This window comes from Oryzias melastigma, linkage group LG18, assembly GCF_002922805.2.
Source record: "Oryzias melastigma strain HK-1 linkage group LG18, ASM292280v2, whole genome shotgun sequence".
In the NCBI taxonomy this organism is placed as follows: Eukaryota; Metazoa; Chordata; class Actinopteri; order Beloniformes; family Adrianichthyidae; genus Oryzias; species Oryzias melastigma.
This window is the reverse complement of record NC_050529.1, coordinates 20,428,829-20,448,039: the sequence shown is the minus strand read 5'-3', so window position 1 is coordinate 20,448,039 and position 19,211 is coordinate 20,428,829. Positions and strand designations below refer to the sequence as shown.

The 19,211-nt window shown below is 40.8% G+C and overlaps 1 protein-coding gene across 1 annotated transcript; it reads left to right on the top strand.

Moving 5' to 3' along the window:
- Positions 1-548: 548 nt before the first annotated feature.
- On the top strand, positions 549-18,928 carry LOC112156507 (SH3 domain and tetratricopeptide repeat-containing protein 1). Its single transcript, XM_024288822.2, has 19 exons — positions 549-789; positions 1,213-1,278; positions 3,481-3,611; positions 4,429-4,534; positions 4,958-5,098; positions 6,508-6,706; positions 6,834-6,910; positions 8,353-8,548; positions 8,637-8,767; positions 10,389-10,427; positions 10,524-11,837; positions 13,621-13,761; positions 13,839-14,060; positions 14,130-14,310; positions 14,438-14,588; positions 15,842-15,964; positions 16,959-17,109; positions 18,187-18,383; positions 18,466-18,928. Exons 1-19 carry the CDS (start codon positions 675-677, stop codon positions 18,712-18,714), a joined length of 3,930 nt encoding a protein of 1,309 aa, XP_024144590.1. The 5' UTR covers positions 549-674; the 3' UTR covers positions 18,715-18,928.
- The last annotated feature ends 283 nt before the right edge of the window (positions 18,929-19,211 follow it).

Genomic DNA, 19,211 nt, shown 5'->3' with positions numbered 1-19,211 from the left:
TTTCAAGTCAGAAAAAAATAACAAAAATTAAGATTTTAAAAAGTGACAGGAAAAAACTATATTTTTGACAGAAAAAAATGGAAATTTAAAAGAAAAAAAATCCAGAACTTCAAAATAAAAGCTTTTAAAATAGTAAAATAACAAAAACAAGATATTAAAAAGTGACAGAAAAGCTAATTTGACAGAAAAGAAAAAAAAACTGGAATCAAAATCAAATCCAGAAACTTCAAAATAAAAGCTTTTAAGATAGAAAAATAGCTGAAATCAAGATAAAAAAAACCACCTTGGTGAATTTAAACATTATTCAAACAACTCAAAAGTGTGAGGTAAGTTAGTAACAAATTAAAAGATTTTAAATAAACAACTATATGCATAAAATCCACGTTTGATGGGAGGAAGAGGCTTCCGAGCGATAACAGTTTATCATCATTGGAAAGACTCTTCCGATGCTTAAATCTACGTTTGGAAATATTGTTTGAAAATGTGAACATTATTTTTTTTATTCTCAAATAAATCGTATGTTTTGGTTGTGAAAAATTAGTTCAGTTTTAATTTTTATTGTGAAAGGGGAGGCGGCCACGCGCTGGAACGGAACGGCTGGCTGAGCGCGCGCGCCACTAGTTCACTCTGTGGTCACGAGCGAGCTGTGACACTGCGGTGAGGAGGAGGTGGACATGTCAACCAGGTGGTACCGAGACCCGAGCGGGGATCGGAACCGGAGAGAGGAGTCCATGGACGGGCAGGCGGGGCGGCGCAGGCAGAGCGGCACCGGAAACCGAACCTTCACGGGTCAGAGCCGAACTTTCAGTTCCAAAGGATTATGTTTTTCTTTTATAATCTGTTTTTTACCTATTATGCGTTACTTCTTAAGCTTTTTCCAAAAGCCCATTTTTCCTGACAGAACCGAGTCATGCTCCGCCATAAAGTGCAGGTGCTTCATCAGCATCTTTCAAAGAATTGCTCTCTGGTGTCCTAAAATCTGGACTCTATGATTTAGGCTATTTTATTCGTTCAAGATGCCCTTTTGTGGTAAAGCAACCCTAATTATAATGCTTCCACCTCCATGCTTTTATGATCCTGTTTTCTAGACTGATCAAGAAGAAAAATGAAGAAACACAAATGTGAAAGTCTGTTAGTCGTTATGATGTTTCTAAAGACACCCATTGATTGTACTTCAGCTTTGTGTCTATTTAAAGTTTCTTGTTTTTACAGCTCGAGCTTTTTCCAAAGATTCACTGAAGAGGAGTCTGTCAGCAGGCGAGGACAATTTCCCAACAGGTGATCATGTTTGTGCTGAGATGAACGTGCATGAAGATCAGATGCAGATAAAAATAGATGTCTATTGATGTTTGTGTATATTCTCTGGTCCTGAAGCTGCTAAACAAAACACATCGTCCAACATTGTTTTTAGATATCTTTAGTTTATCCAAACACGATTATGAACAGTTTGACCAAACATCTCCTGGTTTCTAGTGGAGCTTTGTGAACTGAAGCCCTCCTTCTTTCCTCGTTTTATGGACAGAAGACCGTTCTTTATCAAACAAACTGCTCTTGTTCAGTGTCTAAACTAGCAGAATTTGGTTTCCTGGTATCCTTCTCTTCATTGGACCAACCGGTTTTCCACTTCCTGGTCAGAGCTTGTTTTGGCTTCAAACATAGAGTCATAGCTCATAACATTTCCGGCTGTTTTTGTCAGTGAAATAAAAAAAAAACACAACTCCCTGTCACACAAAAACCCACACACCAATCAAAACATGCAAATACACACGTGGGTGGATATGTATGACATCATCCGTAGAAAACAACTTAATTCTGGTTCCAATGTCAATGTAAAGTCAATTTTTAGTTTTTTTGCAATACGGACATCATCATGTTGGTACCATACAACATATGATTAGTTCAAATTGGTCTGTATCATCGTTTCTATGGAAATCACTTGTAATTTGGGAATGAGCTTGTTGGAAATCCACTTGTATTTCTAATATTTGTATTCTACATACTTTTATTGAGGTTTCTCAAATGGGAAGACAACTGGTTCCGCATGCAGCAGGTTCATTTCATTTAGACAGGAAATAAGCACAGCTAAAAATCCGCAAAGCTAAATCAGGGTCAGACAGGCAGAGGTCAATCACATGCAAGGGATAATGTCGGAGTCTAGGCGAAGGGTCGGGGCAGGCGGCAAGCAATCAGATGAAGCAGGGTCAGAAAACAGAAGATCAGGTCCAAATAGAAACGCTCAGTAATGCAGGCATGGTGGCACAAACAATACTTCACACTGAGTGATGCTCACTGCTTAAGTGTCTTGTGGGTGATTAGCAAATGAGAGACAGCTGAGCGACATCCAGGAACTGTGCGCTGGGGTTGCTGGGAGATGTAGTGCAGTCAGTACTCTGGACATGGCTCCCGCTGGTGAACAGAGGAGTACACAGAGATCTGATAACTTGTGATAAAGAAAAAATATGAAAGCAAAATGAGGAACAAAATGTTTCAGAACAAAAAAAAAGGTTATTCTGACACATATAAAAACTGAGTAATAGCTGTTTATTTCCCTATAGGAGTCTATGGGACTTCAGTTTTTTTTTAAATCAGTAGGTACTCCCTGTTTGGAACATGAGGGGGCAGAATAACTCATCGCGCTGCTTTTCTCCATCAGAATCTACTGGAATTATTACGTTAACAATAAAAAAAAAAAATAATAACAACACATCATCTAGAACTTGAATTATTCACATAAAAAACAGTTGATGTGAGAAAAGATTAGACTTCTGACTGAAGTGACCTTAGAGGATTTAATGTGCTTTACACCTTGAACCCAGAAGTTTCTCTGCAGTCACTCATTAAGCTCTAACTCTAACTTTTGTTTTTAAGTTTATTTGAAGCTCAAGAACTGGTTGTTTTTTAATCACTGCTAGAGCGGAACGAGTGAATAAGAACTAGAACTTTAATTCTAAACTTGTATTACAAAAACACAATCTTAAGAAAGTAAAAAGACCCTTTTTTGTTTCAAGAAAAAATGTCTTATTTTCGGTTTTTCAAGAAAAATAATCTAATTATAAATGTTTTTGTAGTGCAAAATAATCTTTGTTTGGGAAACTGAATATGTTTCTGTAAATAAGACCATTTTTTTACGCCATTGGTAGATTTTTTTTCCCTATTTAAATACAGTCTGTCAGTGAGGAACACATTTTTGACTTGTTTTCAATTGCTTTCATGATCAGCGTTAGTCAAATAAGTATTTTTTTCTAGGAAGTTTAACCAGGAGTCCTTAAAAATAAATAAATAAATAAATAAAAGATAGGACTTTCCTGATTAAACAATTAATAAAAAAAAATCTGTATTCAATAGTTTGTCCATAATAAGTCACATTTTGGGGATAAACCCCCTAAGATAAGCATAAAAATGAACATATTTTGTATGTAATTGTGCAGATTTGAGATTGTAAATGCTATTATCACAAATGATTGTGTGTCTCCTTTTCAGTTCTGCCCGTCCTGCTGGATGTGGTCCGAGGTCCGGACCGTCTGGCTGCAGATGAGGAGTCACAGGAACTGCTTAGAGAGAAACTGCGCCTCCTGGAGGCGGACTGTGCCGGAGTCAACAGCCTGTTTGTGGTGTGCATCGTGAAAACGTTCACTTCAGTTTCTAAAACGAAGGAAAGCTGAATGCCGCTCTCTGTGGAGCCTCTACAATATTAACAGCTGCTGCTTTACTTCGGAACTTTTAAATCAAACTGTCATGAGTTGGTTTAAAAATCTAAGAACTTCTCTGTTCTTTTCTGTTGTTTAGTGACTCTTTTACCAGAATTTGTTAGCACACTAAAACAATACTAAATTAACACATTAGAGTTTGTAGTCTGTCAGTTTTGTTAGTCTTTAAATTAAAAACAATTTTAAAAATCGCCCATCAGTGGCCGGGATAGGCTCCGGCACCCCCGCGACCCCGAACGGGAAGAAGCGGTCAAGAAAATGGATGGATGGATGGATGGACAATTTTAAAAATGTAGTCGTTAGGAGGAATAATCCAGTAACTGAGCTCAGCCTGATGACTCCTGAAAGCTTTACAGTAAAAAAAAAAGTAAAACTTTATTAAAAATAAGTAAAAATGTCAGAATTTAAAAATTTAGAAAGGTTTATTTTATGTCATATTATAAGATGAAAAAAATCCGGCAGAAAAAATAGCAAAAATTGATGGCTATTATGTTTTGCAATTTTCTTCCATTTTTTTACTATAAAGAAGTGTTTTGTTAGCCCACAGTGTTCTACTACGCCACACACTTTTAACTGATAGTTTTACCTTCCTAACCACACTCATATCTTATTAAATGTTCAAGATTTTTTGGTTCTTTCACTTTATTTTCTACCTTTTTTGCAGTTTTCCTCTTGCATAAGGGACAAACTGAACACTGATTTAATCTCTTTTCTTTTTTAGGAACTGTCAGCTCAACTGGTCTCAATCAACAGTGAAGAAAAATCCATTTGTGTGACATTCAAAACATTCAAGGAAATATGGAAATTCACCACATATTACACCACAGGTATGGATTTTCACAGCCGTAAGATCCAACAATTCTGTCAATGCACAAACAGCACGATCAGCAAAATGCAAAGGGCCCAAAGAAAGAACACCTGAAAAGAAATGAAATGTGTATATCTATATTTCCACATTGAAAATCAAATTGGAGTCCATTTAATTAAAATATCTTTTCATGTAACCCCAACAGGACTCAAAGATAAATAATTCTAAACAGGTGAATGAAAACTGTTGTATTGAACGACTTTCTTATTATTCTAGAAATTAATGTGGTGATAAAACCCAAGAGTAGAAATGAACTGTACATTTTTAAATATATATTATTTAAGTCTTTTATTTTATTTTAACTATATATTGTTTTTCTGGCCCTAAATTTTCCCCAACATCAACTTTCCTCCCCACAAGTGCTCGTGCTTTTCTCTTCCAGGTCTCCTGGGTCACTGTTTGGAGGATTTGTTGTTGGATGAAAAAGTCTGGCTCAGTTCTTTGGAGGAGGATGTTGCTATTGAGGTTTCTATTCAAGAGGAAACTCTTAATCTCCTCTACAAAGGGATCTTGATGCAAGAAGGTGATTGGAGACTTCAGATGTCTGAATGTTGTCTTTATGGCTTTTTCCTTTCATACCTCTTTAACAAACTATACTTACATTGTCATGAAATGTAACATTAAGATGCCAGGTGAGGTATGTAGAGTCTGAGATGATGCCCTTAATAATGACTATTTTCTACCACATTAAAAAAAAAAGTTACAAAAGACTTAAAACGAAAAGCTTAAGAAAGAAGTTAAGACTACTTGAGACAAAAAGCTGTTAAAAATAAAAAAAATAAAATAAGTGTAAATAGTGTCATCAGAAACCTGTTTGGTGGATATTAAAAACGTCCTCAGCTTGAAGATAAAGACAGCTTCATAGAGTTGCTGTAGGGCTGTGGGATAAAAACGATAATAATATTTATCGCGATATAACTTTTTCTTGATAGAAGAATGAGCCTAAAGCAATAGACTTTTATTTTGAAGGGACTGAAATAAACACTCACCAACTGATCAAGCAGGATTTCAAAAGACTGCCAATGCTCTGTCTCTCGTTGCTTTTCCCCGCCCTCATAATTCCTGGCCAATGACTGAATAGTCACGTGGTTTTCTTTACAAGCTTTGGTCTGGTACAAACTTTAACCAGAACTCTGAATACAGACCAAACGCAAGATTCAGGATTCAGTCTAGACCAAATAAGGCAGATTCAGTCTGTACTGACGGACTTTTACAGTCTGAATACGCCCTAAATATTTTCTTATTTTGGAGAAACCAGTACTGATTGGTTTTTGGTTAAATTCAGATGAAAGCCTCATTTCTTCATTCACACTGGACTATTTTTGGGACACTCAGATACTGTTACTGGGGTTGCAGCATAAATAAATCTGAGTTCAAGCTACGTTCACACCACCCTTTGGAGTGAAGGTTCAAGCGACCACTTCCAACAAAAACTCAATGGAAACTTGCATATATATGCATGTATTTCAGGATTCCGTGTTCTAAACTCTCACGTTCTCGAGTAGTTATGTAAGTCTGTGACTACTTAAGTTAGTCATGTAGGATTTTTATATAAAGCAAAAAGAAGGAACTCAAAGAATGAGCCCTGGGGTACACCTGTGGAAAGAGCATGGAATAAAAACAAATGTCTCCGGACGGCAGCTGTCCAGATCAAGTGACCCTGGCCGGTACAGAAAAACCGAGCCGTTCTGAACACCTGATGGACGCCTGACTGCCATAGTGTACATGTATGACCACGCCAACGATTTTCAAGAAAATCCGGTGGAGGCATTAAATCTTTAAGATTCTCCCGATGCTTCTCCATCATGTGGTGGCGGTTATATTTTAGATCAAAAATTTAAGAAGTACAGAAATAGTCCCACCGATTGTGAAGTTGCACTGAGTAGAAAACAACACAACGCCTCTTCATGTCTCCCCCGTTTCTGTCCTCAGGTTCTCTGTTCGGGAGTTGCAGCGTCAGCCAGATGTTTGACAGCTCCACCTCTGGTGCAGACCTGTACCTGGAACAGGGAGACATCGCCCAGTTTGAGCCGCCCTTCCTCGGCTCAGGATGGACCGTCCTCTGTCTGGCCGATGGAGCTCGGGGCACAGCGCCCAAACCGGCTCTGGAGCCAGTCATCCCTTTCCATCAGTGAGTCTCAGCCACCCCGAGGCTTGAGTTAATCTGATTAATGAAGACTCTCTCTCTCTCTTCTGAGAACATGAAGTGACAGGAAATCAGTCTGATGCTTCAGTGTCAATATTCTGTTTAAATGCAGATGGTTTCTCAAATCCTGTGGAGAAAGTATTCTGGTCGGTGATGGGAAACCTGCCTGTGACTTTCCTTTGCAGTTTGGTAAGTTTATCAGTTAATTAATATTTTAGTTGCTGCTAGGTTTTCATAGTCATTTTATACCAGATGTTAAAGACTCACTCTAAAGTAAATTGTGCTTTTGTAAACCACATGTGTCAAAGTCAAGGCCCGGGGGCCGGATCCGGTCCTCTGGGAAATTCTATCCGGCCCTCCAGATCATTTCATTTTAATGGTATTAATGGCCCAATGTTATATGGATCTTATTTTTAACTTGTATAATTTTGACAAAATATATTTTTATGGAGAGCAAAATATTGAAAGTTATTTAAGGTTTAAGTTGGTTTATTCTGAAATAATATTTCTGCCTTTTTATTATTCACAATTACGCTCAAAATTTAAGATTTTGAAGTTTTACAAATTGGCATTCTGCTAGCTTTTTGGACTATTTTGGCATTTACTAAGATTATTTAGGTTATTTTAGTTTTTAGCTAATATTTCAGCTATATGCTAGTTGTTTTGGCTAATTTAGGTTTTATTTTTTTTAAAGTTTTTTAGGCTGTGTTGGAGTTAGGTTCATATTTACACACCAGCTGTTTTGAACTAATTCACGCCTTTTTTTCCAATTTTTTAGGCTATTTTGACATTTAGCTATTTTTTCAGCTACATGCTAGGTGTTTTGGCTGACCTGATTTTTTTTTGTTTTTTTAGGCTAATTTGGCATTTAGCTAATATTTTATCTCGCTATTTGCTTCAGCATTTTTTTTAGCAATCAGCTTCAGTGTTTTTAGCTATTAGCTTCTGCGTTATCAGCTATCAGCTTCAGTGTTATCAGCTTCACTGTTTTTAACTATCAATTTCAGCATCTTCAGGAGCCAAATTCAGCTTACAGCATTCACAATAGCATTATTGCAGGTAATGCTATCTAGTTTTTAGTGAGTTAGTTTTAAAATGCTCAATAAATGTTTATTCTGCGACCTAAGGTGTGTTTTGGATTTTGGCCAATTGTGTAGTTGAGTTTAAAACCTCTGGTGTAAACAGACGAGTAATGTGAAGGGGGGCGGGGTCTAACGGTCTTGCCCACAATTCAGAACCAAATTTCTGAAAAAACTCCTGCGACTGTGCAGAAACTACCACCTAGAAAACGACACAGATTTTTAAGCATAATCATAATAAAAAGAGCAGTGAGAACACTTTTGCAATAGATCCAAAGATGATCGGAGCGGGTCTTTAAAGGTCAACGACACTCAACCAAATGGAAAGTCCCATTGGTTGATGAAAGATGGACTTTCATCACCCCTAGACCCCAACTCATCATCAATTTGTGGAACAAAACTTTGTGAAACTGTGAAAATTAACAACTTTATCTGGAAGAACAAAAATGAACGCACTTCTGCATGAATGAAAGACATACTTGTTACTGTTTCACAGTGAGAATCCGCCCTTGCATAAATGCTGAGAAACGTGCTGTTGTTTAACCTCCTCAGCCAGAGGGAAGTGTGTGGCCACACAGATGCACGACGCTGAGTGTCCGGATGAGCTGAGCGTGGCGCCTGGCGACGTCATTATCATCATGGGACTTCTAGTTTCATGTTTTGACTGGTTCACCGGGAAAAAGGAGGCCACCGGAGAAGTTGGTCTTGTGAAGACGAGCTTTGTGGAAGTTTCCTCTGAAACCTCAGAGTAAGAATATTGCAGAGTGGAATTTCATTGTTTTTTTAAAAAAAAAAAAGTCCTGAACATCTTTGTTTTGTGTTCACCTCCATTGTAGCTCAGAAGACGTGTTCTTGGACTCAAAGGAATGGATGTTCAACACTCAGAAAGAGGAAGAAATCATCAAAGAATCAATTGATGAGTTAAAGAGAAAATCTCTGAATGATGTCGGTCAAAACTACAAACTAGGTAAGAAGTCATATTTATTTCTAGATCGCAACCCTTTATTTAAATTTTTTTTTTTACTAATTTTGTTACTATTATTGAAATTCCCCCCAGAAATAACTAATCTAATACACAGAGACGGATTCCTGCTATGTTTGACATGATGGTCAGGTATCTTCTTCAACATTTCAGGGAAAATGACTTTACTTTCTTTACAAAAAGCAACTTCTCCTGGATTAAGTGCTTTTGACATTCAATACTTTTACTATTAAATGTTGAAGCAGTCTGAGACATGATTACCTCTCCTAAGACGTCTCAACACTGGTGAGGCGATGCTACCGGGAAGGCAAACTTTGCCTTTTTGGATGCTATTGTGTATACCCATAATGATAAAACTAACAAAAATTAGACAATACCAGGGATAGTACACAGAGATTTGCTAAGTCAATGCATATAGATAGCCACTACTTGAGGCAAACGAGCGGTCTAATTTGAAACTGGAAATACGTCACACAGCTCGTAGAGTCCAGTTGTGTCCTATCTTCATTAAATTCTTGCTCAAACAGGTGTTTGTTACTTTAGACGCGGGGCTCCTTTAAGACTCCCCCAACACCCACCCCGGTCAGGACAGTCGTGGAGACGCAGAATGTTTTTGTGTTTTGAACCAGTGTAGCGATGGCTGGGGCAACTAAGGGTAGATATATGGTAGGTGAATTCATCTTTGAAAAAGTTTGAATGTTGTTTATTTTCGTGGGAGAAAATCCTCTTATGGGCCCTTTAAGCATTTCAGAGTAAAGTATATCCATATATATGATCATTTATTACGAGTTATTTTTGTGAACTCTTCAGCTACCCAAAAGTAAGATTCTTCTTCACTCCTTGTGAGTGGCACCCATTTCATGAAGACGACCAAGAACCGGTCTCAGCAGTGAGTTTCACCCATGAAAACAAACATAGAAATACTTCCAAAGATGGATGCGCATATTTATTTCCAAAAATATGGCAGCATCTATTGGAGTCAGGCTTTTATCCCATCACAGACTAAGTGGTGATGGTTTCAATTTGCAGTGAAATTCAGTCAGTGACATTCTCACTCCCAACTGGTCCTATAGAGACGTGTCCGCATCCCTTTTTGACGTTTAGGGTGTCCCTGACTCATCATTTTTTGACATGCTGTCTGTTCCCATTAAATCAGAAGTCGTCAACCCTTGAGATGCGGTAACAGATGCAGAACAGGTACCAGGCTAGGGTGCTGATAGTGGTTTGCGTTCCATGAGTTGGGAACCCCTGATTATTTTTTTCCCTGTATGTGGCCCGGTACAAAGCGACCCTCCGACTAGTACTGGTTTGTGGCCAAAATGTTGGGGACTCGTGGTTTAATGGGAACAGCTAGCACGTCAAAAATGGATGAGTTGGGGACACTCAAAACATCCAAAGGTGACGTGGAAGGGGCCCAAACCATAATCCCATTTGGGAGTGAGAACGCATCAAAAATTCAGACAGCAACAACATCAGATGAACATTTCAAGATTCATGAAATGACAACATTGTATTACGTTCAGCACAAGAGAAATAGATTGTAGTTAAATTCTGTTTCAGGGTCTTATTTTTCTTTAAATTATATTCTTTTTTGTTCTTTTTTCAGATACTATCCATTACCAAGACTCTGAAAACAAAACAAGATGTAAGTACTTGACATCTCTTGACTTTTTTCTTTATTGGTCCGTCAGATTATCTGTCCTCTAATGTCAGTTTAAATTTCTACTCCTTCTTTTTTTAGCTCCAGACACTAAACCTTCACCAAAAAAACTCAGGAAATATATCCGGAGGATTCTAGCTCCAGAGAAATATTCCTCTTTAGCTTCTTCAGTAATCGAGAATGAAGTTCTAGAAGACACTAAGCAGACAGCACGCCTGCCCTGCTTTACGGTTCTACCAGTTGTCGATGGAGAAAACTTTATCGAGAACTTCAGTCCCTTCTTTTCCTTTTTGGATGGACAAGATTTCAAAGAGGAGTTTGCTGTTTTGTATGGTCTGAGTTCTGAGAATCTTAGCTCCACCTTCTTTGAAGGTCACGCAGACGACGACGAGCTTATTTCCTTCCTGGGTGTTGCCAGGGAAACGGCCAGGAAGAGACGCCTCTACTGGATGCAAACGCGTTTGTGTTTCCTGCTAGGCAAGTTCTGTGCCGGCAAGTTGAAGTTCAGCCAAGCACGCGTTTACTTCGAGGAGTCTCTTGGTATCCCGAGAGAAACCTTCACGGACCTCCGGCTGCTGGCCAGCATCTACTCTAACCTGGCCACCATTTATCTCCTGCAGAAAAACAGAGACAGCTTCTTTGGGGTCGCTGAGCGCCTCAGTGCCTTCCTGCTGGGAGTCCCTGATTGCTTGAAAAGCTTAGAGGACAACATGGTTCTGAAATATATGCTAAAGAAAGCGGTTCTCGCTCACAACAGAAGGGCGGAGGCTCGCGCTTGTTATCTGCTGGCGAAGCACCACTGGATCAAAGGAGAGGGGAATCAGGTGATTCCTTACTTGGAAAGGCTTCTTGTTGTTTGGGATGAAGCTCAGAGAAAAGAAGACGTTTCTCCTAGTCATGGATACCTGGTTTTAGGAGAGCTGTACAGAAAATTCCACCTTCTCCACCTCAGCACCAGCTCTGCCAGGAGAGCGTCTCTACAGCCCTCTGCCTCTCTGTCGGACCGCCTCGGCAGCATGATGTTGGTTCTGACAACAGATGGGGAGGCGTCTGTTCCACCTCGGCTGGCTCCGTATTTATACCGCTCGCTTGCTTTCATTGAGGTCCAGGAAGAAGAAGGAGCGGGTCTTCATCACCGTGCTCTGAGCCATCAACTCACCCTGTCTCTCTGCCAACTGTTCTACAAGTACAAAATGATTGACCACGCGATCCACCGTATGCATTCTCTCATCAAAAGCAAGTGGTCCTCAAAGGAAGTCTCAGTGTCAGACAGGAACAGCGCCCTCATCTGGCTGGCGTGGCTTCACATTGAGAACCATCAGCCCTCTATTGCTCTAGACATCCTGAACCTGTTCTTAGCGTCCACGTCTGAAGACTGCAAATCCCCTCAACAAGGTCAGTACCTGCTTCTGTTTATAATAAGATTCCTTAATAAGCTTTAATAAACACACTATTAATGTGTTTATAAGGTGTTAGTAAGACATTTATTAGCAAAATAAGCCAAATAAAGTGTGTTGACATACTTAGTAAGACTCACTCACATCTAAAGGGAGACCACTGTCTATTAATCAATTGCTTACAAGCTTAACAAATGTATTAACTACTTTTGTCAACATTATAGTGAGTCTTTTTGCAGCACCTCATCTAAAGTGTCACCCTTATGTCTCCTCACATTGAACCTATAATGCTACTTTCTCATTGGCTATGTGACGCTCGCTCAAGAAAGCACACATTCTTGATTGCACACTTAACCCTTCCGCTCTCTTAGGCTTGTTTACATTAAAAGTGGGGTCATCTGGACATCACAAGACAGTGGGCTGAACTTTTATTTCAATGATTGTTGATCTTTACTGGTGTCCAATGACAGACATGGAGTCTTGTCCACTTTTTGTCATGGAAGGGCTAACACCTCAATGTAAGGGTGGGGTCATCTGGACCCCATAAGAGAACACAAGGGTTAACATGTGGTTCACACTGGTCAAGTGGGGAGTGGCTTCTATATTGTTTTCTACCGCATGTCTGCCACCTACAGCTGAAAGATTCTTAGTGTCAACAACAGTGTACATCTCGTGAATCTCGCTCTAGGCTTTTTCGTTCACAGCTTTATTCCAATATATAAAGACTTAGTGTCATAATACTGGCTGGGCAAAATTAGCTAATATTAATTTCTCTCTCCATGATCCGTTTTTGAATTGATCATGTGAATTACAGGGGACACCATCCATACATCACTACCGAATCTGAGTCCCTGATTGGTCAAAGTTTGACCATGCTCAACTTTGCTCATTCAATGAACACACGTTTTGTTTGTAGAGCCCAAAATCGTCTTAAAACATGAGTAGCGACACGAGAACTCAAGAGTGTTAAATGCAGAATCCTGAAACGCACATATATGAGCGTTTACAAAGACTTTTCATAGAGAGTGGATGTTTGAACACACCTGGTCCAGGTAATCAGTCGGGTAGAGATAGAAAACGGGGAGGGTGGTGAATCCACTTTTAAACAACTGACTTGTAAAGAAACATTCACACCAAATGAGAGTCATGTGGCGGAGGCGGTCAGTTTCAATGTAAAGTCAATGGCACAGACGCGAATTTAGGCAATCTGAAGTCCCAGGGCGAGATTTCAGCAGCAAATTTACAGTGCAAACTCTGACACTGTTTCATATCGCTGCAAAACTGCTTTTCACCACATCAGAATCTGCAGATTTACCTTGAATTTGTGAGCACTTTACTACCGCAAAGATCAGCGCAAAACTCCTTAGGGTGAAATACGTAATTGATCAAAGGGTGACGGTAATTCAAATACCATGAACACTGAAGTTAAAGCCCCAGTATTAAAGGGTTACCACCCTCCCTGGTTTCCAGTTCTCTATGCTTATTGGCTGACTGAGGCGTCTCCTCATTCTGATTAACTGGACCAGGTATTTTCAGTCAATCAGCAAGAAGAAGTGCAGATAGAGCTAGAAAACTGGACTGGGGTTGGATCTTGATGCCCAGGATATAAAAAGGCAACTTCCTTATAAGATGTAGCAGAAAATTTTACAAAAAGCTGGAGAACTGTTGATCAAGGCCACCTGGTCACTCCTTTGAAATAAGGGCTGTCTCAAGTCTTTTAGAAATACCCTCAATGCTTTTTAGCTTGTTCTCTAACTTTAAGAGCACATCTGTCTTAAAAGGAGTGGTCTTGAACATGCGCGGTGTGGCACTCCGCTGCATGGGCGACCACCGCAGCGCCGCAGAGAGCTACCAGGCCGCCGTGGACGTCTGCAGGGAGTACGAAGACATGCCAAACTGGGCCGTGGCTCAGGCTAATCTGGGTGAGACTCCGTGACCTCAGGGTTGGAATACTGCTGTGAACTCGGATCACACTCTGCATTTCTTCATCTTCACAAAGGCCTGCTGTTCCTGAAGGCGGGCGCTAAAGGGTTAGCGCAGAGGAAGCTGACTGAGGCGCTTCAGCTCTTCTCGGAGCTCAGTGAGGAGAACCACGAGGCGAACTTCATCGCCGTGCTGCTAGAGCTCGGACAGCACTACGTGGAGCAGCGGCAGGTGGAGTTTGGGAAAGGATGCTACGAGTGGGCTCTGCTGCTGGCCATGAAAGCCAAACTGGCAGATTGTGAGCATCTGACTTCACGACTGCAGCGCCCTTGCTGTCCTCTATTTTCATCTCTTTATCTTTGTTCAGATCAGCTCAGGGCAACCAGACACCTGTGTCATCTGTACGAACATGAGAGTCCAGACCAGACCCAGTGCATCATCTACAACCGGCACCTGATCCAGCTGCTGAGATGCTCTGGAAACAGAGCCGAGGAGGGAAACGCACTGGAAGCAATCAGCCAGTTGTACCTGGCTCTGGGCACAGACAGGTGTGTGCATGTTCTCATCTTGAGGAAAGCTGCAGTTTGTAGAAATAGAACAAAATAATGATGGAAGCTGATCTATATTAAGAAAAGGTGTTCTTAGTTTCCCCTGAAAACGTCTGCTTGTTTTTAGGGCGTACCGGGCCGCTCTGGACTACACGAAAAGCAGTCTCATGATCTTCATCGACCTGGGCTGGAAGGAGAAAGAAGCGTACGGCTGGCTGAAAGCGGGGAAGATCCACCACCTACTCGGCCAAACCGAGCTGGTGGACATCTACGTTCAGGTCATCTGCATTGCTATAGCACCATTAAAATGCAGAGAAGAGACTTGGACTTAGTAACCTTAATACATCATTGTTGCGTCCAATGGTTACTGGACGCTCATTCCTAATATTAGGATCATTTTCTTAGATCGTCCCTTGTGCTTAATGTATTGTATTTCAATAATAAAAAAGTATGTTTACCTTCACATATTCAAATGTATTACATTTATTCAACCTGTAGGGGGCAGTACACAGACATTTTTTGACTAAATTTTCGAGAATTAAAGAAGTTTATTTCAAAAAATTGGCAATGACCAACAGACAGCTTTTTAAAGCCCCATTTATAGAGGTCAACAGACAAAATAAGTTGATTTAGGGTTTGGTTACACTTTACATAATGATTATGCCGTTTTTAGCCAAAACTTAAAAAACCTCCCAGCCAACAAAGTCAAGTGGGTCTCATATGGTTTAAAAGTGGCCAGAGCATGTGGGCTTGTCCGCAGTTTCTGTGGTGGCCGCAACTGTATTTGCCCACATTGGCTTCAGTGGGCAACTCATTGTGTTGACTCACTACGCTAGTCAGTCGCCCCCTGGACAGCGTAGCATGCTAGTGAATTTCACTGTATTGAGCTAGCAAGCTCCGCTATAGAGAGCTAGCTAGCTCCTCTGTTGTGAGCTAGCGAGCTCCGTTGTAGCAACCTAGCAAACTTCACTGTATTAAGCTAGCAAGCTCTGTTATAGCGAGCTCCTTTGTATCAAATTACCAAGCTCCTCTGTAGAATGCTAGCGATCTCCACTGTAGTGAGCTGTCCACTTTTAAACCGTCTAGAGCCCACTTGGCCTTGGTGACTGGACATAGTTTCTGCAGAGCTGGAAAAGTTAATCAAAAATAACCTCTTAGTTGTTTGTGGAACTGTTGGCAGGGAGTTAACTTTCATCCATTTCCCATCATCCCTATGTTTACACTCTTCCTTGCTAGCTTAAAGCCCCTAACAGCCCCAACCTAACATTACCGGTGCAACAAAATTGGGGAGCAACATTTGAGCTATCCAGCCGTAGAGTTATGATCCAGATTCCAGCTCAGATGAGGGAAATGAAAATGTACATGGATTTATTTGCAAAATCATCTCCCAAACAACTCTAATGAACTCCTGCCGTTCTGCAGAAACCGTCCTGAAATACGACAGGCTTTGAAAATAGATCAAAATAGATCAAAAAATGTTGAAGGATGTTTGATCTAAAAACTCTGAATTTGTGGTCTTGTGGTTTTTTAGGCAGCCCAGGATGTGGCTCTGAGCACCGGAGACACCGGCTTCATCCTGAATCTTCTGGAAGCTGCAGGAGACATCTTCTGGGACAGCTGTCAGGACTACGAGAAGGCCGTCACCTTCTACAGAGTAAAAACAAATGCCTTAGTTACATGTGTCCGTATGGGTGCTGTGGGTTTTCAGGTTATCTTGGCCTGTGGAGGGTCGTAGACAATCCTCCACTTTAAGGGAAGCACGGGTGTGTCTTACAGTTCCCTTTAGACTCATGGAAATGGAATGTACCATTGGTGTGCACGTGGTAAGAGTATTGTGAAGTATTTGTAATTTACACTGACTTACGATGTACAAAACCATTCTCACGCCCATCTCGTCATATATGGACGTATGGTTTGGGCCCCTTCTGCATCACTTTTTGACATTCTGTGTGTCCCCAACTTGTTGTTTTTTTGCCCCATCAAATCAATCTCTGGGCCGCTAACCAGTACCAGTATGAGGGCCACTTGGTACTGGGCCACAGACGGAAAAAATGCATACGGCAATCAGGGGTCCCCAACCCTCAGGACGCGTCCCGGACCAGTCTGCAGACCCGGCTGATACCCTAACTTGGTACTGGTTCCGTGTCCAGAGGGTTGGGGACCTGTGATTTAATGAGAACAACTAGCACATCAAAACACAGCAAGTTGGGGACACCTAAAAGGAAAAATGAACAGCACCAACAGACTTCTTGTGGATCGTGCAGGGTTTGTGGGAGTTAAAAATAAGGAAAAATCTGTACAACACACTTGCATCTAACCTACTTCACCCTTACGCATGCTTGAATATGCTTGAACATTTTTAGGATTTTGAAATTTCATGTGGGCTAACTGCGTTCAGCTTTGACCATTTTCCCGCCAAAGACAGCCCATATTCTCCCATAAGGGGCAGTTGTGACTAAGGCGGATACTTTCTTTATTCTTCTTGAATTTGTTACATTTATAGCAAAAGTACAGAGAGCGTAATCTGAAATAAATAATATTCTGAGTGACATTTTAGAAATGTTCTGTATTTTGAAGATTTTATTGCTCAAAAGATGATTAAAGTGGGTCTTTAAAGCAGAGAGGTGTCTGTGCTCGTCGCCCTACAGGACCGGGCTCTGCCCATTGCAGTGAAGATCAGCAGCACTCAGTCCAGACTGAGGCTGAGCAACAAGCTGACTGAAGTCATGCTCGCTCTCAAGTCCTACAGTGAGGCTGCGGAGTTTGCCCACACTGCTGTTGACATCAGCGCCAGTGCGGGTAAGCCTTTATCAGTCATAAACTCCAAAATATAAGGGAATTCAAACACCCTTATAACTGAAAACTGAAACTCCAGGAGAGGCAGAACGATGTTTACAATGTTAATAATCTGAACATTTTTGTTGGAGCTTCTCCTTTAGCTCTTCCGCTCTCTTTGGGGTCCAGATGACTCCAACCACATATTGATATGTGATTCCTTCCATGAGAAATGTGGACAAAGGGGGACAGGATTTTATGTCTGCCATGGACATTAGTGAAACTCAAAAATCAATGTTCAGCGCACTGTCTTGTGGGGTCCAGATGGCCCCACTTTAAATGTAAACAAGCCAAGGATAGCAGAAGGGAGAGCCATGTACCACTGTATGATATTAACAATCTCATTATTACACTAATACATTTTACAGTATGTGAACTGTGTCAGATTAATATAAATATATTCAAATCATAGTAGATTATTAATGTATTTCTAAAGAAATTTGTATAAATGTGTAAACTCAAAATTGAATTGAAGAGTCGAAAGCATTCTGAATCACATTGATCCAGGTTCTTGTGAATCGAATCAAATCGTTTCTGGAAATTATAATCGATACCCAGCCCTACTTTATGCATTACTACGTGTATGCGTTACTACTCTGCGTACACAAATCAATGAAAGTGAATGAAAAGGTAAACCAGTTGAACTTAGACCAATCAGGGACTCAGATTTGGTATGCATCTCTTTTAATTACACGGAAGTAGCAACCTTTTGTAAATTGATGATAAAGGACAAATGAATAATTGTTGTTTGTCTACAGCTGGATTTCTATCACCAAGTCTTTCATATGTCAGAATAGAGGCGTGGAACTAAAAGCCTGGAGCAAGATTCACCAGATTTGCACTGCTTTCACATTTCACACCATCTTTAGGTACATGTGTTAGTATTGGGGTGCAACAGTCCAAGTGCATTCAAGAATTCACTTGGAATTCAGCTGATTCAAGAATTTGCTGAGCATGCATTCTTGAGCATGCCACACATACCTAGTGTGTACATAGCAAAACTTTCCCGACGCCTCAGATTTGCACCTGGTTTGCCTGCAGGACTGCGTCTGAATGAGCGAGTGGCCTACCATCGGCTAGCCTTTGTGTACCAACACCTGGAACAGTCTGAGCTAGCAGAACACTACTACCTGAAGGCACTGGCGCTCTGTCCAAGTCCTCTGCAGTTTGACGAGGAAACGCTGTACTATGTCAGGGTGTACCAGACACTTGGAGACATCATATTCTACCACCTGAAGGTAACCACACACACACAGAGGAGGGAGGATGCGAAGAATGTTTCTCTAAAGTCAGACTTGTCTTTGGGTCATTTCTGAGCAGGACCCATTCGATGCCGCTGGATACTACCACCTGGCTCTGGCTGCAGCAATGGATCTGGGCAACAAGAGGTCCCAGCTGCAGCTGTGCACGCGCCTCGCCACCATTTACCACAACTTCCTCATAGACCGGGAGCGCTCCCTGTTCTTCTACCAGAAGGCCAGAAGCTTTGCCACAGAGTTAAACGTGAAACGAATCAACATCTCAGCAGATCGGCAGCACGTCAGCATGTTTCAGCACAGCACACAGTAGGCTGGATCAGCTGTGACCAAAAGGATAATCAGACCAACTGTTTGTTTGTGAGAGAAAGAGAGACAAATCACTTTGAGAGAAATTTATATTTGATTATAACTCCGAAGAAGAAATCTTAATGTTTGTCAAAGGATTACAATTATTTTTTAAATGTAGATCAAATCTAAGGTGTGACACCCCTAAACTTATCTAGTAAAAGTTACAACAAAGCTGCCTCCAAGTTCCATTATTTTACTGTTTGACATCTTCACGAAGAAATGTATACTTTTGGTCTGGGTTTGGACAGCTACTTGTTCTGTTTTGCAGATTAAGTCCTAAAAGAAACAATGGATGGATTTCTATCCTCCTTTTATTTTCCCAGCAGTGCTTTCTCTCAGCAGCTGTTCATTCACAACCACTCTGTTCCACCTGTGAGGCTCTTGGTTCTGCCTGCACTGTGGGAAAATTACCTGTTCTGGAAAGATGTAACGACTTGTTTTGGTTCTATGGAGACTCCA

Bases quoted from the DNA above. Each gene is read 5' to 3' on its own strand.
- LOC112156507 (XM_024288822.2), top strand. From the start codon at position 675: ATGTCAACCAGGTGGTACCGAGACCCGAGCGGGGATCGGAACCGGAGA. The intron at 8,768-10,388 runs GTAAGAAGTCAT...TTCTTTTTTCAG, and splicing joins CGGTCAAAACTACAAACTAG to ATACTATCCATTACCAAGAC. The intron at 14,589-15,841 runs GTCATCTGCATT...GTGGTTTTTTAG, and splicing joins TGGTGGACATCTACGTTCAG to GCAGCCCAGGATGTGGCTCT.